Source organism: Populus trichocarpa, chromosome 10 (genome assembly GCF_000002775.5).
Source record: "Populus trichocarpa isolate Nisqually-1 chromosome 10, P.trichocarpa_v4.1, whole genome shotgun sequence".
NCBI classification, from domain to species: Eukaryota; Viridiplantae; Streptophyta; class Magnoliopsida; order Malpighiales; family Salicaceae; genus Populus; species Populus trichocarpa.
This window is the reverse complement of record NC_037294.2, coordinates 1,625,073-1,638,993: the sequence shown is the minus strand read 5'-3', so window position 1 is coordinate 1,638,993 and position 13,921 is coordinate 1,625,073. Positions and strand designations below refer to the sequence as shown.

At 35.7% G+C, this 13,921-nt stretch overlaps 3 protein-coding genes across 3 annotated transcripts; all 3 read right to left on the bottom strand.

Moving 5' to 3' along the window:
• Window positions 1-1,225: 1,225 nt before the first annotated feature.
• On the bottom strand, window positions 1,226-1,724 carry LOC127905818 (uncharacterized). Its single transcript, XM_052456208.1, has one exon. The coding sequence runs from the start codon at window positions 1,631-1,633 to the stop codon at window positions 1,409-1,411; it is 225 nt and encodes a 74-aa protein (XP_052312168.1). The 5' UTR covers window positions 1,634-1,724; the 3' UTR covers window positions 1,226-1,408.
• Window positions 1,725-6,450: 4,726 nt separating this feature from the next.
• On the bottom strand, window positions 6,451-6,943 carry LOC127905817 (uncharacterized). Its single transcript, XM_052456207.1, has one exon. It carries the CDS (start codon window positions 6,849-6,851, stop codon window positions 6,627-6,629), a length of 225 nt encoding a protein of 74 aa, XP_052312167.1. The 5' UTR covers window positions 6,852-6,943; the 3' UTR covers window positions 6,451-6,626.
• A 6,113-nt stretch (window positions 6,944-13,056) lies between these two features.
• On the bottom strand, window positions 13,057-13,580 carry LOC127905816 (uncharacterized). Its single transcript, XM_052456206.1, has one exon. The coding sequence runs from the start codon at window positions 13,493-13,495 to the stop codon at window positions 13,256-13,258; it is 240 nt and encodes a 79-aa protein (XP_052312166.1). The 5' UTR covers window positions 13,496-13,580; the 3' UTR covers window positions 13,057-13,255.
• Between the last annotated feature and the right edge of the window lie 341 nt (window positions 13,581-13,921).

Genomic DNA, 13,921 nt, shown 5'->3' with positions numbered 1-13,921 from the left:
CCAACCAATAACAACCACTTTCAAGACTCTTATTCATTTTGTTTTTCTCTAACACAAGTACAGCCGAAACCACCAAAAAAGGTATTAACTCCTTATGGCAACACCCAACGTCTTTCATAATGAAGGTTAAAGCACATCTCCTGTTTGATGGGTCCCATTTATAATGAAGGTTTGGGAAAGATCAAGAAAAGGTATATACTCAGAGCATTTCCCATTGTTTCCCTTTTTCTGTAAAAGATATGTGTAAATCAATGCTTCAAAGGGAGGCGTCCCCTTCTCATTTTCATAGGAGATAAGATATTTATACTAGATACACTTGTTCACATATGTAGCTCGGATTGGGAATCATGCTTTTCCTTAACTCTTCATCGACTATCAGCTTAGTTAAAGATTTGTGAAGGAAATTTTGGTTATAGAATTCACAAATGATCCAATCATGGTCATGATCGCTGATGTTCTTAGATATATTGTAAATTTCTACTTTTTTTCCTAAGCTATTGTTTTACCTTGAACTCCGTTTATTCTTTCTTAATCCAAGACGCTCCCCATGGCTCATCATTTTATCCCTGTGCTCAGGACAATTCCAAAATGAGGTGATAATTCTAAACTCGAAATTATTCAGTGAAATCACACCTTGAAGAGCTTAAAAGCGTTTGAACAGCAAATTAATTATGTATTTTCCGTAAACAGACTATATATATGGCCTACCACATATTTTCATGTACTAGTAAGACATGTTTTGGCCCAAGAAAAAGCATGATCACGCAAGACCAGAGTAGTAATTCTACATGTTGTTTTCCAATTAAAAACCACTCAGTAGTTATTGGAGCATTGGATCTCCAAAAATTAGGCTCATGAGTTATTATTTGGGTTAATTTTGTTATTTTTTCTTAATTTTGCAGATTTTATGTTATTTCCCGTTATGTTTTGGGATTTTGATTTTGTTTCCAATCTTGGTCCATTTTTCTAGCCTATAATAGGGATTGTAAACCTCTCTAGGAGGTAGACTTGATCACATAATATTTTAGAAATAAAATAAGGTTTTGGGATTCTTTTGTGTTTTAACATATTTCAGTTTATCTTCTGTCTTTGCATGCTTGCAGCTATATTGTTGTGCTTCCCACTGCATTAATCTTTCAATATTTAATGCTAAGTAATAGGTGAATAAAGTGATAATCAGGGAAGCAGAGAGATATTTATGACAATGCATGCTTGACCAGCCAAATAGAAAATTATGATATATAAATCACAGAAATTTTATTTGAAGTAAGAAAAAGCTCCTGACTCGAGTTCTAGCAACCTCTCCTCGTCTACGTTTAGCAGAGGGAGAATATCGTACAGGACTAAAGGTAACACAACTGGAGGAGGTTATGCATACAAGAAAGCTAACTGATTAATCGCTAGGTCTTTAAAACGGAACTGGTTTCCCCTTAGGATAATCGACATAAACCCTCCCCTTGTAGCGTTGAGCTGCCTCGTTGCTGTCGATAACTTCTGTTGCATAGTAATATGTGGGATGAGTATAGGGAACCTTCATAACTGGTGGCCGCCTCTTGGCCCGGCCGAAGTGCTCATCAATGGCTGCAAAACCCTCCTGTCCAATCTTAACAAGACGATCTGCCTGACGTGCCATGTTAACTACAATTAATCAACACACAAAGACAAGTAGATGTATATAGGTTTTCTTGGTTTTCTTGCTTTGACTAATATGTAGGAGGCCAAGCCAACCTTTATATAGAAAGGAAAGGTTTGGTTGACAACAGCTGTGAAATGAATAATGTTAGACAGTACTCCTTTTTGTAATAAAAGCACCCAACATTTGTGTACGATAATACTAACCATTGCAGAGAGAAAAATCAATAGATTTTCTTCATCTTATCACTACTGACGATAAAACCACAATAAAATGAAAAAAAAAATCATCAAAAGTTTATCAATATCATAAAATACAAAAAAAAAAAAAACTATTATATTTGGATGTTTTCAATACTTAATAAATTTTATATATAAGAAAATTTTACTGGTTTTTTTTGTCGTCCGATGACCATCGAGGACAAAACCATCACCAAGAGTTTATTATTATCGACTTTGGATTAGAATTGAATGTTCTAAATACTTTGTAAATTGAAAAATAAGGAACGCAAACATTGCTTATGAACAACTGTTGTCAGCCAATCATTAGAGCCACTTTTATGAATTTGTGCTGGGCATGTGATCATGTGATTAAAGAAAACAAAAGCTTCCCTTCTTTTGGACTAATGTTGTTTCTACCGGTCAGGAATCAAGTCAGGTCCAAAAGTAGGAGCAGCAAAAACACTAAATCTTCGCAAAAGCCAATTATGAAAGAAGATTCCTTCTGCTCTCTAATCAGAATAATCTCATTTTAATTATGTGACGATATTGCAATTTCTAATTAATGGCAATAAGCACAATCGTACGCGAGTATTATCTGACCTTGATCTCGGCATTGGATAACCTCCAAGCAATGTTTGTTCAAGAACAGCAAGCAACTGTTGTCTCGGAACCTCATATGTAAACAAAAGGGAAACTTAAACCAAATGAAAGTCCTTAACAGAATTACCGAATCCCAGTCCAATTACAGGTGAAAAAAATTAAAAGGCAATTTGTAGGAAAAACTCAATGATCTCTGAGCCAAGCCCCCGCACGGTATTCCAAGCTTATTTTACAGAATATTAACTCACCCTAGGTTTTTTTTTCTTCCAAAAAACTATAAAAGAATAGAATTATGGTCTTAATGACCACAAATGGCAAACAAATGGCCTTCAGTACATTTGAATAACGATTCAGTACTTAGTGGCACAGAGGTTCTCTCTAGTGCCAAGTTCAATTATTGTAAAATTGATTCCTTCCAACTTGTTTCCTAGAATCGATGAGACTTAAATTTCTTTGTGAATCTGATTCCTTATAACTAAACTTTTCCTTTCCAATTTATTTTCATAATCTTTTTTTTTTTCCTTTAACTGATCTTGATTCTCTCCGAAACTTTATATCTTTATTTCTTACTCTAGTTAACTTCATGACATAATCAATGTGACGCAACCTGACCACCTCATCCCAACAAAAAATCTATTTACATCTCAAATCCGAGTAACCAAGTTGCTTGCATTAAACATTTTGGTTTAATAGAGAGTGGAATTTTGGTCAAAAAGTTGCCTCAGATTCTATTCTTTGACATAGACAAATTGACCATATAATAATCATAAATATAACTGTGTATGAAAAATAATAATAATAATAATAACAAAAACAATAACAATAATAATAATTTTAGGAAGTATTTTTTCAACCAACAAAACTTAAACAAAAAAGAATCTAGTGCACTAAGTCCACACAAGTCTAAGCCTAGGAAGGATATGAGAGAAGTAGTTTATATACTGAAAATAAAAATCTAGAGGGATAGATCTAGAAAGTTGCTTTAATTGTCTCAATCTACGTATATAGAAAAAATATTGAAACAATTTAGCAGCTTTATCTTTTTGTGGGTTGTTGTTGCTATCTTGCTTGGGGTTTTAGCTAGAACTAGGTGTTGTTGTTGATGATTTCAAGATTGTTATGTGGTGGTTTTGTTTTTAGGTGTTGAAGATTGATTTCTAAGGAGCCTATGGCTAGTTCTAGCCAATGGTAAAGACCAGTCTAGGTCTCCATCATATCATTCATTCTCTTCCATTTTTTTGGCAAATCAAAGTAGGACTAAGAAGTGGGTGATGTTTCAAGATTGAGATTTTAGATTAACCGAGTTTAAGGCAATATTTTGGTTCTTTTGGTAAATGGGATCGCCAGATTGGGATCTCAAGTTGACCAAGCTAAAGACAAAGACCAAGGTTCTGGTTAAATGGGGTCTCTAAATTGAGATTTTAGGTTAACCGAGGTGAAGGCAACATTTTGATTTTGGTTAAAGGGAATTGATTGATTAAAAGGAGTCACTAGATTGAGATTTCAGGTTAACCAAACTGAAGGAAACATTTTGGTTCTCGTTAAATAGGATTGCCGGATTGGGATCTCAGGTTGATTGAGCTAAAGACAAAGACCAAGGTTTTAGTTAAAGGGGGTCTCTAGATTGAGATTTTAGGTTAACTAAGCTTAACACAATATTTTGGTTATGGTTAAAAGTAATCGTCAGATTGGGATTTTAGGTTGGCCGAGCTAAAGACAAAGACCAAGGATCTGGTTAAACGGGGTCTCTAGATTGAGATTTTAGGTTAACCGAGCTTAAGGTAATATTTTGGTTATGATTAACAAGAATTGTCAGATTAGGATTTCAAGTTGGTTGAGCTGAAGACAAAGACCAAGGTTCTGGTTAGAGGGGGTTTCTAGATTAATTAAGATTCCAGGTTAACCAAGTTGAAGATGATATTTTGATTCTAGTTAAAGGGAATCGCCACATTGGGATTTTAGGTTGGTCGAGCTAAAGAAAAAGACTAAGGTTGTGGTTAAAAGGGGTCTTTTGATTGAGATTTCAGGTTAACCAAGTTGAAGGTGACATTTTGGTTCTAGTTAAAGGGAATGGCCAGATTGGGATCTCAAGTTGACCGAGCTAAAGACAGAGACCACAGATCCATGTTTTATCCACACCGTCAGCCACAGCAGCCAGCACACGGCAGCCCACAGATCCACGCCATTTCCTTCAGCCACCAATTGCAGCGGCCAAAGCAACAACCTGAATCCAGCGTCGTCGCCGCCCAACTGCCGGCCACCTGAAGCGAAGGAGAAGAAGATGTAAACCAAAGAAAGATCTGCGGTGAAGCAGATCTAAAAAGGAGAAGACCGAAATAGATCTGAAAAGGAAAGAAAAATTAAAATCAACTGGTTTGGGTGTTTTATTCTTTTGCAGTTGATGAAGACCCTAACCGCCGATAGGGAAGTGAAGAGGGGAGGAAGCCGCAGCAGCGCCCCCTACTGCCTGGAATTTCTCGCGGCGGCGCGTGAGCCCACGCGCCGCCAGTGGCGGTTGCGCACTGTTCAACTGTTCAGGAACCTTCTTCAGCACTGCATGCAGTTTCAGAAAGCTTCCCAGCACTGTTATGGACTTGTTTTGGGGCTATTTTTGTAATTTCAAATTATTTAATGTAATTTTTGTTTAGTTTTGAATTTTTGTAATATAGATGTGAAAAAGAAAAAAAAGAAAAAGAAAAGAAAAAATATAGTGAAAGTGAATTGTTTGTTTGTATTTTTTTTTTATAAATGTATTTTTTTTATGATAAAATTGCAAAGAATAAAGAAGAATTTAATATTTTGATTTGATCACGGTCAAGAATTATGAACTTACATGTAAGTCGTATTTCTAATACCCGATGAAAGAACAAAATTTTTAAAACTTCTTTATCACATCAAAGCCACGAAGCAGCTTACCTCAGGTAGGGTACGTTAGGGGTGCTAATACCTTCCCTAACCACAACCAGTCCCTTACCCGTGAATCTCTGACAAGACCAGTACACCCGGGTTTCCTAGTTGCCCTCAATTAAATACTAGGTGGCGACTCCCAACGAACCAATCAAGCAAACGCATAACGAAAAAATCGCCATCGGACGCCGCGCGGGTCACGTGCGACACTCTTTTTGGCCATATGGTCCCGGGAACGATCAGCCTCCTCCAACGCCGCCATTTTTCTAGTTTAATTTTATTTGAACATATAAATTTGTAATGAATATTTGGCTTTTATACTAAGGTAATTTATTTTTACATACTTGAATTTTATACAATTTTATATTTTTTATTATTTTCTTTTTTTGTTCAATAAATAATTTTTAAAAATATATATATTTTTTAATTATTACGGACGAAGTTACCGACAAACTTTGTTGGTCGTTATATTCCAGAGAGTTGAAAAATAATTACTGCATATGCCATTTCAACTGTTACATCACCGATGGAATAATTCCTTCGGTATTTTATAGAGGGTTTGGAATAAAATTACTCCATATGCCATTGTCAATCACCGAAGAAATAATTCCGTCTGTATATTCCAGTGGAAAAAAAATTGGCTTGCATTTTCTATCTGTAAAACCATCGGGTTTTTTTGTACCGACATTAATGAAATTACTGACAAGAGGAATTTACCAATGGACTGTTTCTGTCCGTAAATCAGTCGGTAAAATTCATGCTGACGGAATGGTAGAGTAAATACCGATAAAATATTTTGTTGGTAAAACTGTTAAATGCAGCAGTGTTAAGAAGCTTGTCATCACTTGTGGTTTGCGGATCTGCTGGTTATATTCATACGTACACTCATGCTTACAGTGCAACAATCAGAGACGCCTCCCACGGCTCATCATTGAGCTCTGTACAGTTCCAAACTTAGTCGGTGAAATCACACCTTGAAGAGCTTCAAAGCATTTCAAGAGCATATTGTATCTTTCAATTCCATGCTAAGTAAGAGGTGATAATGAGGAAGTAAGAAAGATAATTATGACAATACATACAAATAGAAAATGATATATAAATCACAGAAAGTTTATTTGAAGAAGTAACAAGAAGCTCCTGACTCGAGTTCTAGCAACCTCTCCTCGTCTACGTTTAGCAGAGGGAGAATATCGTACAGGACTAAAGGTAACACAACTGGAGGAGGTTATGCATACAAGAAAGCTAAGTGATTAATCAATAGGTCTTTAAAACGGAACTGGTTTACCCTTAGGGTAATCGACATAAACCCTCCCCTTGTAGCGTTGAGCTGCCTCGATGCTGTCGATAACTTCTGTTGCATAGTAATATGTGGGATGAGCATAGGGAACCTTCATAACTGGTGGCCGCCTCTTGGCCCGGCCGAAGTGCTCATCAATGGCTGCAAAACCCTCCTGCCCAATCTTAACAAGACGATCTGCCTGACGTGCCATGTTAACTACAATTAATCAACACACAAAGACAAGTAGCTGTTTATAGGTTTTGTTGGTTTTCTTGCTTTGGCTAATATGTAGGAGGCCAAGCCAACCTTTATAGAGAAAGGAAAGGTTTGGTTGACAACAGCTGTGGAATGAATAATGGTAGACAGTACTCCTTTTTGTAAATAAAAGCACCCAACATTTGTGTACGATAAAACTAACCATTGCTGAGAGAAAAATCAATAGCTTTTCTTCATCTTATCACTACTGACGATAAAAGCATCACAAAATGAAAAAAAAATATATCATCAAAAGTTTATTAATATCATATTTAAACACAAAAAAGTAAAACATGTTAGATTTGGATGTTTTCAATACTTAATAAACTTTTTATATAAAACAATTTTACTGGTTTTTTTGTCGTCCGATCACCATCGATGACAAAACCATCACCAAGAGTTTATTATTATCGACTTTGGATTGGAATTGAATGTTCTAAATACTTAGTAAACTGAAAAATAAGGGATGCAAACACTGCTCATTAACAACTGTTGTCAGCCAATCTTAGAGCCACTTTTATGAATTTGTGTTGGGCATAAATTATAATATCTGATCATGTGATTAAAGAAAACAAAAGCTTCCCTGCTTTTGGACTAATGCTTTTTCTACCGGTCACGAATCAAGTCAGGTCCAAAAGCAGTAGCAGCAAACACACTAAACCTTCGCAAAAGCCAATTATGAAAGAAGATTCCTTCTGTTCTCTAATCAGAATAATCTCAGTTTAATTATGTGACGATATTGCAGTTTCTAATTAATGGCAATAAGCATAATCAGGATATTATCTGACCTTGGTCTCGGCATTAATTGGATAACCTCAAGCAATGTTTGTTCTTCATATGTAAAGAAAAGGGAAACTTACCGAATCCAATTACAGGTGGAAAAAAATTAAAAGGCAATTTGTAGTAAAAACTCAATGATCTCTGAGCCAAGCCCCCGCAAGCTATTCCAAGCTTATTTTACAGAATATTAACTCACAAAAGAATAGAATTATGTTCTTAATTAGCACATATGGCAAACAAATGGCCTTCAGTACATTTGAAGTGGCTCGAAGGTTCTCTCTAGTGCGAAGGTCAATTTTTGTAAAATTGATTCCTTCCAACTTGTTTCCTAGAATCGATGAGACTTAAATTTGTTTGTGAATCTAATTCCTTATAACTAAACTTTTCGTTTCCAATTTATTTTCATAATCTGTTTTTTTTTTTTTTGCTTTAACTGATCTTGATTCTCTCCGAAACTTGATATCTTTATTTCTTACTCTAGTTAACTTCATGACATAATCAATGTGACGCAACCTGACCACCTCATCCTAACAAAATTAAAATCTATTTACATCTCAAATCCGAATAAACAAGTTGCTTGCATTAAACCCCAATATTGAAGGAATAATAGAGAATGGAATTTTGGTCAAAAAGTTGCCTCAGATTCTATTCTTTGACATAGACTAGGTAGCTAGAACTAGATGTTGTTGTTGATAATTGCAGGGTTGTTATGTGGTGGTTTGTTTTTAGGTGTTGAAGGTTGCTTTCTAAGCAGCCTATGGTTGGTTCTAGCCAATGGTAAAGACCGGTCTAGTTCTCCACCATATCATTCATTCTTTTCCATTTTTTTGGCAAATCAAAGTAGGACTAAGAAGGGGATGATGTTTCAAGATTCGTAGGATTGGAATCTCAAGTTGACCGAGCTAAAGAAAAAGACTAAGGTTCTAGTTAAAGAGAGTTCCCTAAATTGAGATTTTAGGTTAACCGAGTTGAAGGCAATATTTTGGTTCTTGTTAAATGGGATCGTAGGATTGGGATCTCAAGTTGACCGAGCTAAAAAAAAAGACTAAGGTTCTAGTTAAAGAGGGGTCTCTAAATTGAGATTTTAGGTTAACCGAGTTGAAGGCAACATTTTGGTTTTGGTTAAAGGGAATCGCTTGATTAAAGGGAGTCACTCGATTGAGATTTCAGGTTAACCAAACTGAAAGAAACATTTTGGTTCTAGTTAAATAGGATTGTCGGATTGGGATCTCAGGTTGAATGAGCTAAAGACAAAGACCAAGGTTTTAGTTAAAGGGGGTCTCTATATTGAGATTTTAGGTTAACCAAGCTTAAGGCAACATTTTGGTTCTGGTTAAAACGAATCATCAGATTGGGATTTTAGGTTTGCCGAACTGAAGACAAAGACCAAGGTTCTGGTTAAAGGGGGTCTCTAGATTGAGATTTCAGGTTAACCAAGCTGAAGGTGACATTTTGGTTCTAATTAAAGGGAATAGCTAGATTAGGATCTCAAGTTGACCGAGCTAAAGACAAAGATCAAGGTTCTGATTAAAGGGGATCTATAGATTGAGATTTCAGGTTAACCAAGCTTAAGGTGACATTTTGGTTTTGGTTAAAGGAAATCACTAGATTGGGATCTCAGGTTGACCGAGCTAAGGATAAAGACCAAGGTTTTGGTTACAGGGGGTCTCTAGATTGAGATTTCAGATTAACTAAGCTAAAGGCGACATTTTGGTTCTTATTAAAGAGAATCGTCGTATTGGGATTTTAGGTTGACCAACTTAATGACAAAGACCAAGGTTCTGGTTAAAGTGAATCGCCAGATTGGGATTTCAGGTTACCGAGCTACTTTTCATATTTTAGTTCTAGTTAAAGCGGATCGCCAAATTGGGATCTCAGGTTGACCGAACTTTGGCATTGATTTTGGTTTTGGATTAAGCAAATCACTAGATTGCGATTTCAAGATAACCAAATTGCACACAGTTTGATCGTAGTTTCCGTTGATGGGGATTGCTACGAAAACAAAGTTTCAGGTCAACTAAACTAAAAGCTTTGAGAAAAACAGTACGTTAGTCAAGCACTTAACAAGTCTTTGTTCCATAAGTATTGTGAAGAAGGAGCAACTGTTGCCATAAGAGTGGTAAGTTGTAAACCGTGAGTATAATCGGCCAACAAGAATAAGGATCAACAAATGACATGAATGGGTTGAATTCATTTGTACATAACCCAAGATGCACGTTCCTTGATTCAGCTGAAAAATGAGAATGCACACTGTTAAAGTGTTTCCATGCTTCACCGTCAGAAGGATGCACCATCACTCCATCCACTGCATCAAGTGATTGGTGCTATATCATGTGCTCAGTAGTCTTTGGTGACATGAATAACCTCTACAGTCTAGGCGTGATTGGGAAGTATCTAAGTTTTTTATATGCCATAAGAGTCTTTCCCATGCCAGTTCTGGGTTTGTAACGGGAATGCTCTCATGCCATGCACTCGGTTAGCTCAGCATTTTCAAGGTAGTACATCATGCAAAAGTTTGGACACATGTCAATTTTCTAGTATCCTAAACCGAGGGGTTTCATCATGGACTTAGTAGCATAGAAGTTCTCTTTCAGCTTGTTCCCTTCAAGTAGAATGCTTCTCGCCCATTCGATAATTTTGTCATAACCGGCCTCACTCAACCCATAATCCGACTTGATAGTGAACACATGTGCAACGACTGATTATTTACAGTGATTTGTGCAGCCATCCCATAATGGTTCATCAGAATCTTTCAACAAATCAAAAAACCTGGCCGCGTCTGCATTAGGTTCTTCTTCTACAATTGGACATTGACTAGCATTACCTTGATTCATTCTCATTGAATCCATAACCATATTCCTGTAAGGATTACTATTGTCATTTACAACTCCATCCACATTGCTAGCACTAGAAGTTGACCCAACCATCCTTTCTACCATGCTCTTGTTACGAACAAATAATTCTTTGTGTGCATACCAACACAAGTAATCCTCCATGAACCCTTTGTGTAGAAGATACATCGTTACAACATCTGGATGCAAAAACTTTTTATTTTTACACCTCCTATATGGACACTTAATACCGTCTCCACTAAAATTTCTCGAAATAGATTTTGCGAAATTAATAAAACTCTGAATCCTATTATAATAATCCATCATCCGCAATTCTTAAGGTGAATCTCGATACATCCATTAATGATCATCCATGACTTCTATCAAACCTCTATAAAATAATGATGACAACATGTATTAATTAACTACGTTAAGCAAATAAATTTGCAAAAATATTGGTTTAGCTCAAGATTTCCAACTTACTTTCAAACTTCTCTTAAATATTCATTATCAATTATCTACGTCCATACAAATTTATACACATTAATTTACAGAAATTACAACTCGGCAATAAAATTGACAAAAATTAAAACGGACCCATCAAACAAGTCATTATTTATTTCATCACAACACACCTAAGTCGGTAATTCGACATAAATTTCAACAATTTACAAACAAATATAATTTTACAAAATCTAAAACAAACCATACCAAGTACAAAATTATAAATCCATACTACAAGTTTGTTTGAGAAAAATAATAAAACAAGTAAACACTAAAAAAACATTCAATATATTAACTATTACCGATGGAATTACCGATATAATATTTCTGTTTGTAAATCCATCGGCCATTCTGTCGGTGAAGTAAACACGTCACTGTACGAACATCCCAGTTTGAATCACTCTGTAATTCCGTCAGTAACATTATCCACAAAAATTCCACGTCATTGCACTGTTTTGTTTTTTAAAATTCTTTATATTCTATCTGGGATTCACTCGATATATACTGACAGAATGTTTCTGTCGGTATATACCGACGGTTTTAGCAAGGGAAGTAATTCGGTCGGTAAATATCACTGCAAAATACCGACAGAAACAGTTTGTCGGCAATTCCGTTGGTTGAATTTCATGTAGTGATGCCTCAGATTCCTCAGGACTTTCCATGCATGATAGATCATTTTCTTTCAGGGATACCCTAAAGAGGACTTAAAGATTTCAGTTGTATATGTGTGATAACAGAGCAGAAAAACAAAAGTCTCTCGGATAGCACCCAATTTGTGGTAGTTTCATGTCATCAAAAGTTCACCGAAAGGCGATGCTTGCAATCGTTAGGTTTCAGAAGCAATAATATTCTTGTTTATCCTTTTAGGCTAAGATGAAACATGGAGGAAGTTAAAGCACAACTCATGTTTTTGATGGGTCCCATTTATAATGAAGGATTGGGAAAGATCAAGAAAAGGTATAACTCGGAGCATTTCCCATTTTTCTCTTTTTTCTGTGAAAGATATGTGTAAAGCAATGCTTCAGAGGGAGGCTTACTAATATCATTTTCATGGGAGATAAGATATTTTTATTAGATACACTTGCTCATATGGCTCGGATTGGGAATCATGTTTTTCCTTAAATCTTCATCGACTATCAGCTTAGTTAAAGAGATGTGAAGGAAATTTTGGTTGTAGAACTCAGAAATGATCCAATCATGGTCATGATCGCTGATATTCTTAGATATCGCGTGTAAATTTCTACTTTTTTTTTTTCTAAGCTATTGTTTTACCTTGAACTCCGTTTATTATTTCTTTATCCGAGACGCTTCCCATGGCTCATCATTTTATCCTTGTGCTCGGGACAATTCTAAAATGAGGTGATAATTCTAAACTCGAAATTATTCAGTGAAATCACACCTTGAAGAGCTTCAAAGCATTTGAACAGCAAATTAATTATTTGTTTGCCCTAAACGGACTACTAACAGATATGTTCATGTACTAGTGAAAGATGTTTAGGCCAAGAGAAAGCATGATCACACAAGACCAGAATAATAGCCTAAAATAATGATAACAGGAGATATTCTAACCGTTAAATCAGGCTCAAATTTTTATAGAAGATTCTACAAACTGTTTTCCCATTAAAAACCACTCAATAGTTATCAGAGCATTGTATCTCCATAAAGCAGGCTAATTAGTTATTATTTGGGATAATTTTGTTATTTTTCCTTAATTTTTTCAGATTTATTGTTTATTTTTAAATTTTATGTTATTTTCCGTTATGTTTTGAGATTCTGATTTTGTTCCGAATCTTGGTCGATTTTTCTAGTCTATAAAAGAGATTGTAAACCTCTTTAGATGGTAAACTTAATCAAATTAATATTTTAGAAATAAGGTTTTAGGATTCTCTGTGTTTTAACATTATTTCAGTTTATCTTTTGTCTTTCTATGCTTGCAGCTATATTGTTGTGCTTCCGACTGCATTAATCTTTCAATATTTCATGCTAAGTAATAGGTGAATAAGGTAATAATCAGGGAAGCAGAGTGATATTTATGACAATGCATACTTGACCAGCCAAATAGAAAATTATAATATATAAATCACAGAAATTTTATTTGATGAAGCAAGAAGAAGCTCCGGACTCGAGTTCTAGCAACCTCTCCTCGTCTACGTTTAGCAGAGGGAGAATATCGTACAGGACTAAAGGTAACACAACTGGAGGAGGTTATGCATACAAGAAAGCTAAGTGATTAATCACTAGGTCTTTAAAACGGAACTGGTTTCCCCTTAGGATAATCGAGATAAACCCTCCCCTTGTAGCGTTGAGCTGCCTCGTTGCTGTCGATAACTTCTGTTGCAGGAATTTGGTTTGCATAGTAATATGTCGGATGACCATAGGGAACCTTCAGCACTGGTGGCCGCCTCTTGGCCCGGCCGAAGTGCTCATCTATGGCTGCAAAGCCCTCCAGCCCAATCTTAGCAAGACGGTCTGCCTGACGTGCCATGTTAACTACAATTTGTCAGTCAATACACAAGACAAGTAGCTGTATATAGGTCGAGCTGGTTTGCTTGCTTGGCTAATATGTGTGAGGCCAAGCCAACCTTTATATAGATCGGGAAGGTTTGGTTGACAACAGCTGTGAAATGAATATTGTTAGGCAGTGATCCTTTTTGTAAATAAAAGCACCCAACATTTGTGTACGATAAAAGTAACCATTGCAGAGAGAAAAATCAATAGCTTTTCTTCATCTTATCACTACTGACGATAAAAGCATCACAAAATGAAAAAAAGATTATCATCAAAAGTTTATTAATTTTACTGTTAGATTTGGATGTTTTCAATACTTAATAAACTTTTTATATAAGGAAACTTTATAAAAAACCGACTTTGGATTGGAAACCGATAATTGATGACAAAACCGGGATGTTTT

Bases quoted from the DNA above. Each gene is read 5' to 3' on its own strand.
- LOC127905818 (XM_052456208.1), bottom strand. From the start codon at position 1,633: ATGGCACGTCAGGCAGATCGTCTTGTTAAGATTGGACAGGAGGGTTTT.
- LOC127905816 (XM_052456206.1), bottom strand. From the start codon at position 13,495: ATGGCACGTCAGGCAGACCGTCTTGCTAAGATTGGGCTGGAGGGCTTT.
- LOC127905817 (XM_052456207.1), bottom strand. From the start codon at position 6,851: ATGGCACGTCAGGCAGATCGTCTTGTTAAGATTGGGCAGGAGGGTTTT.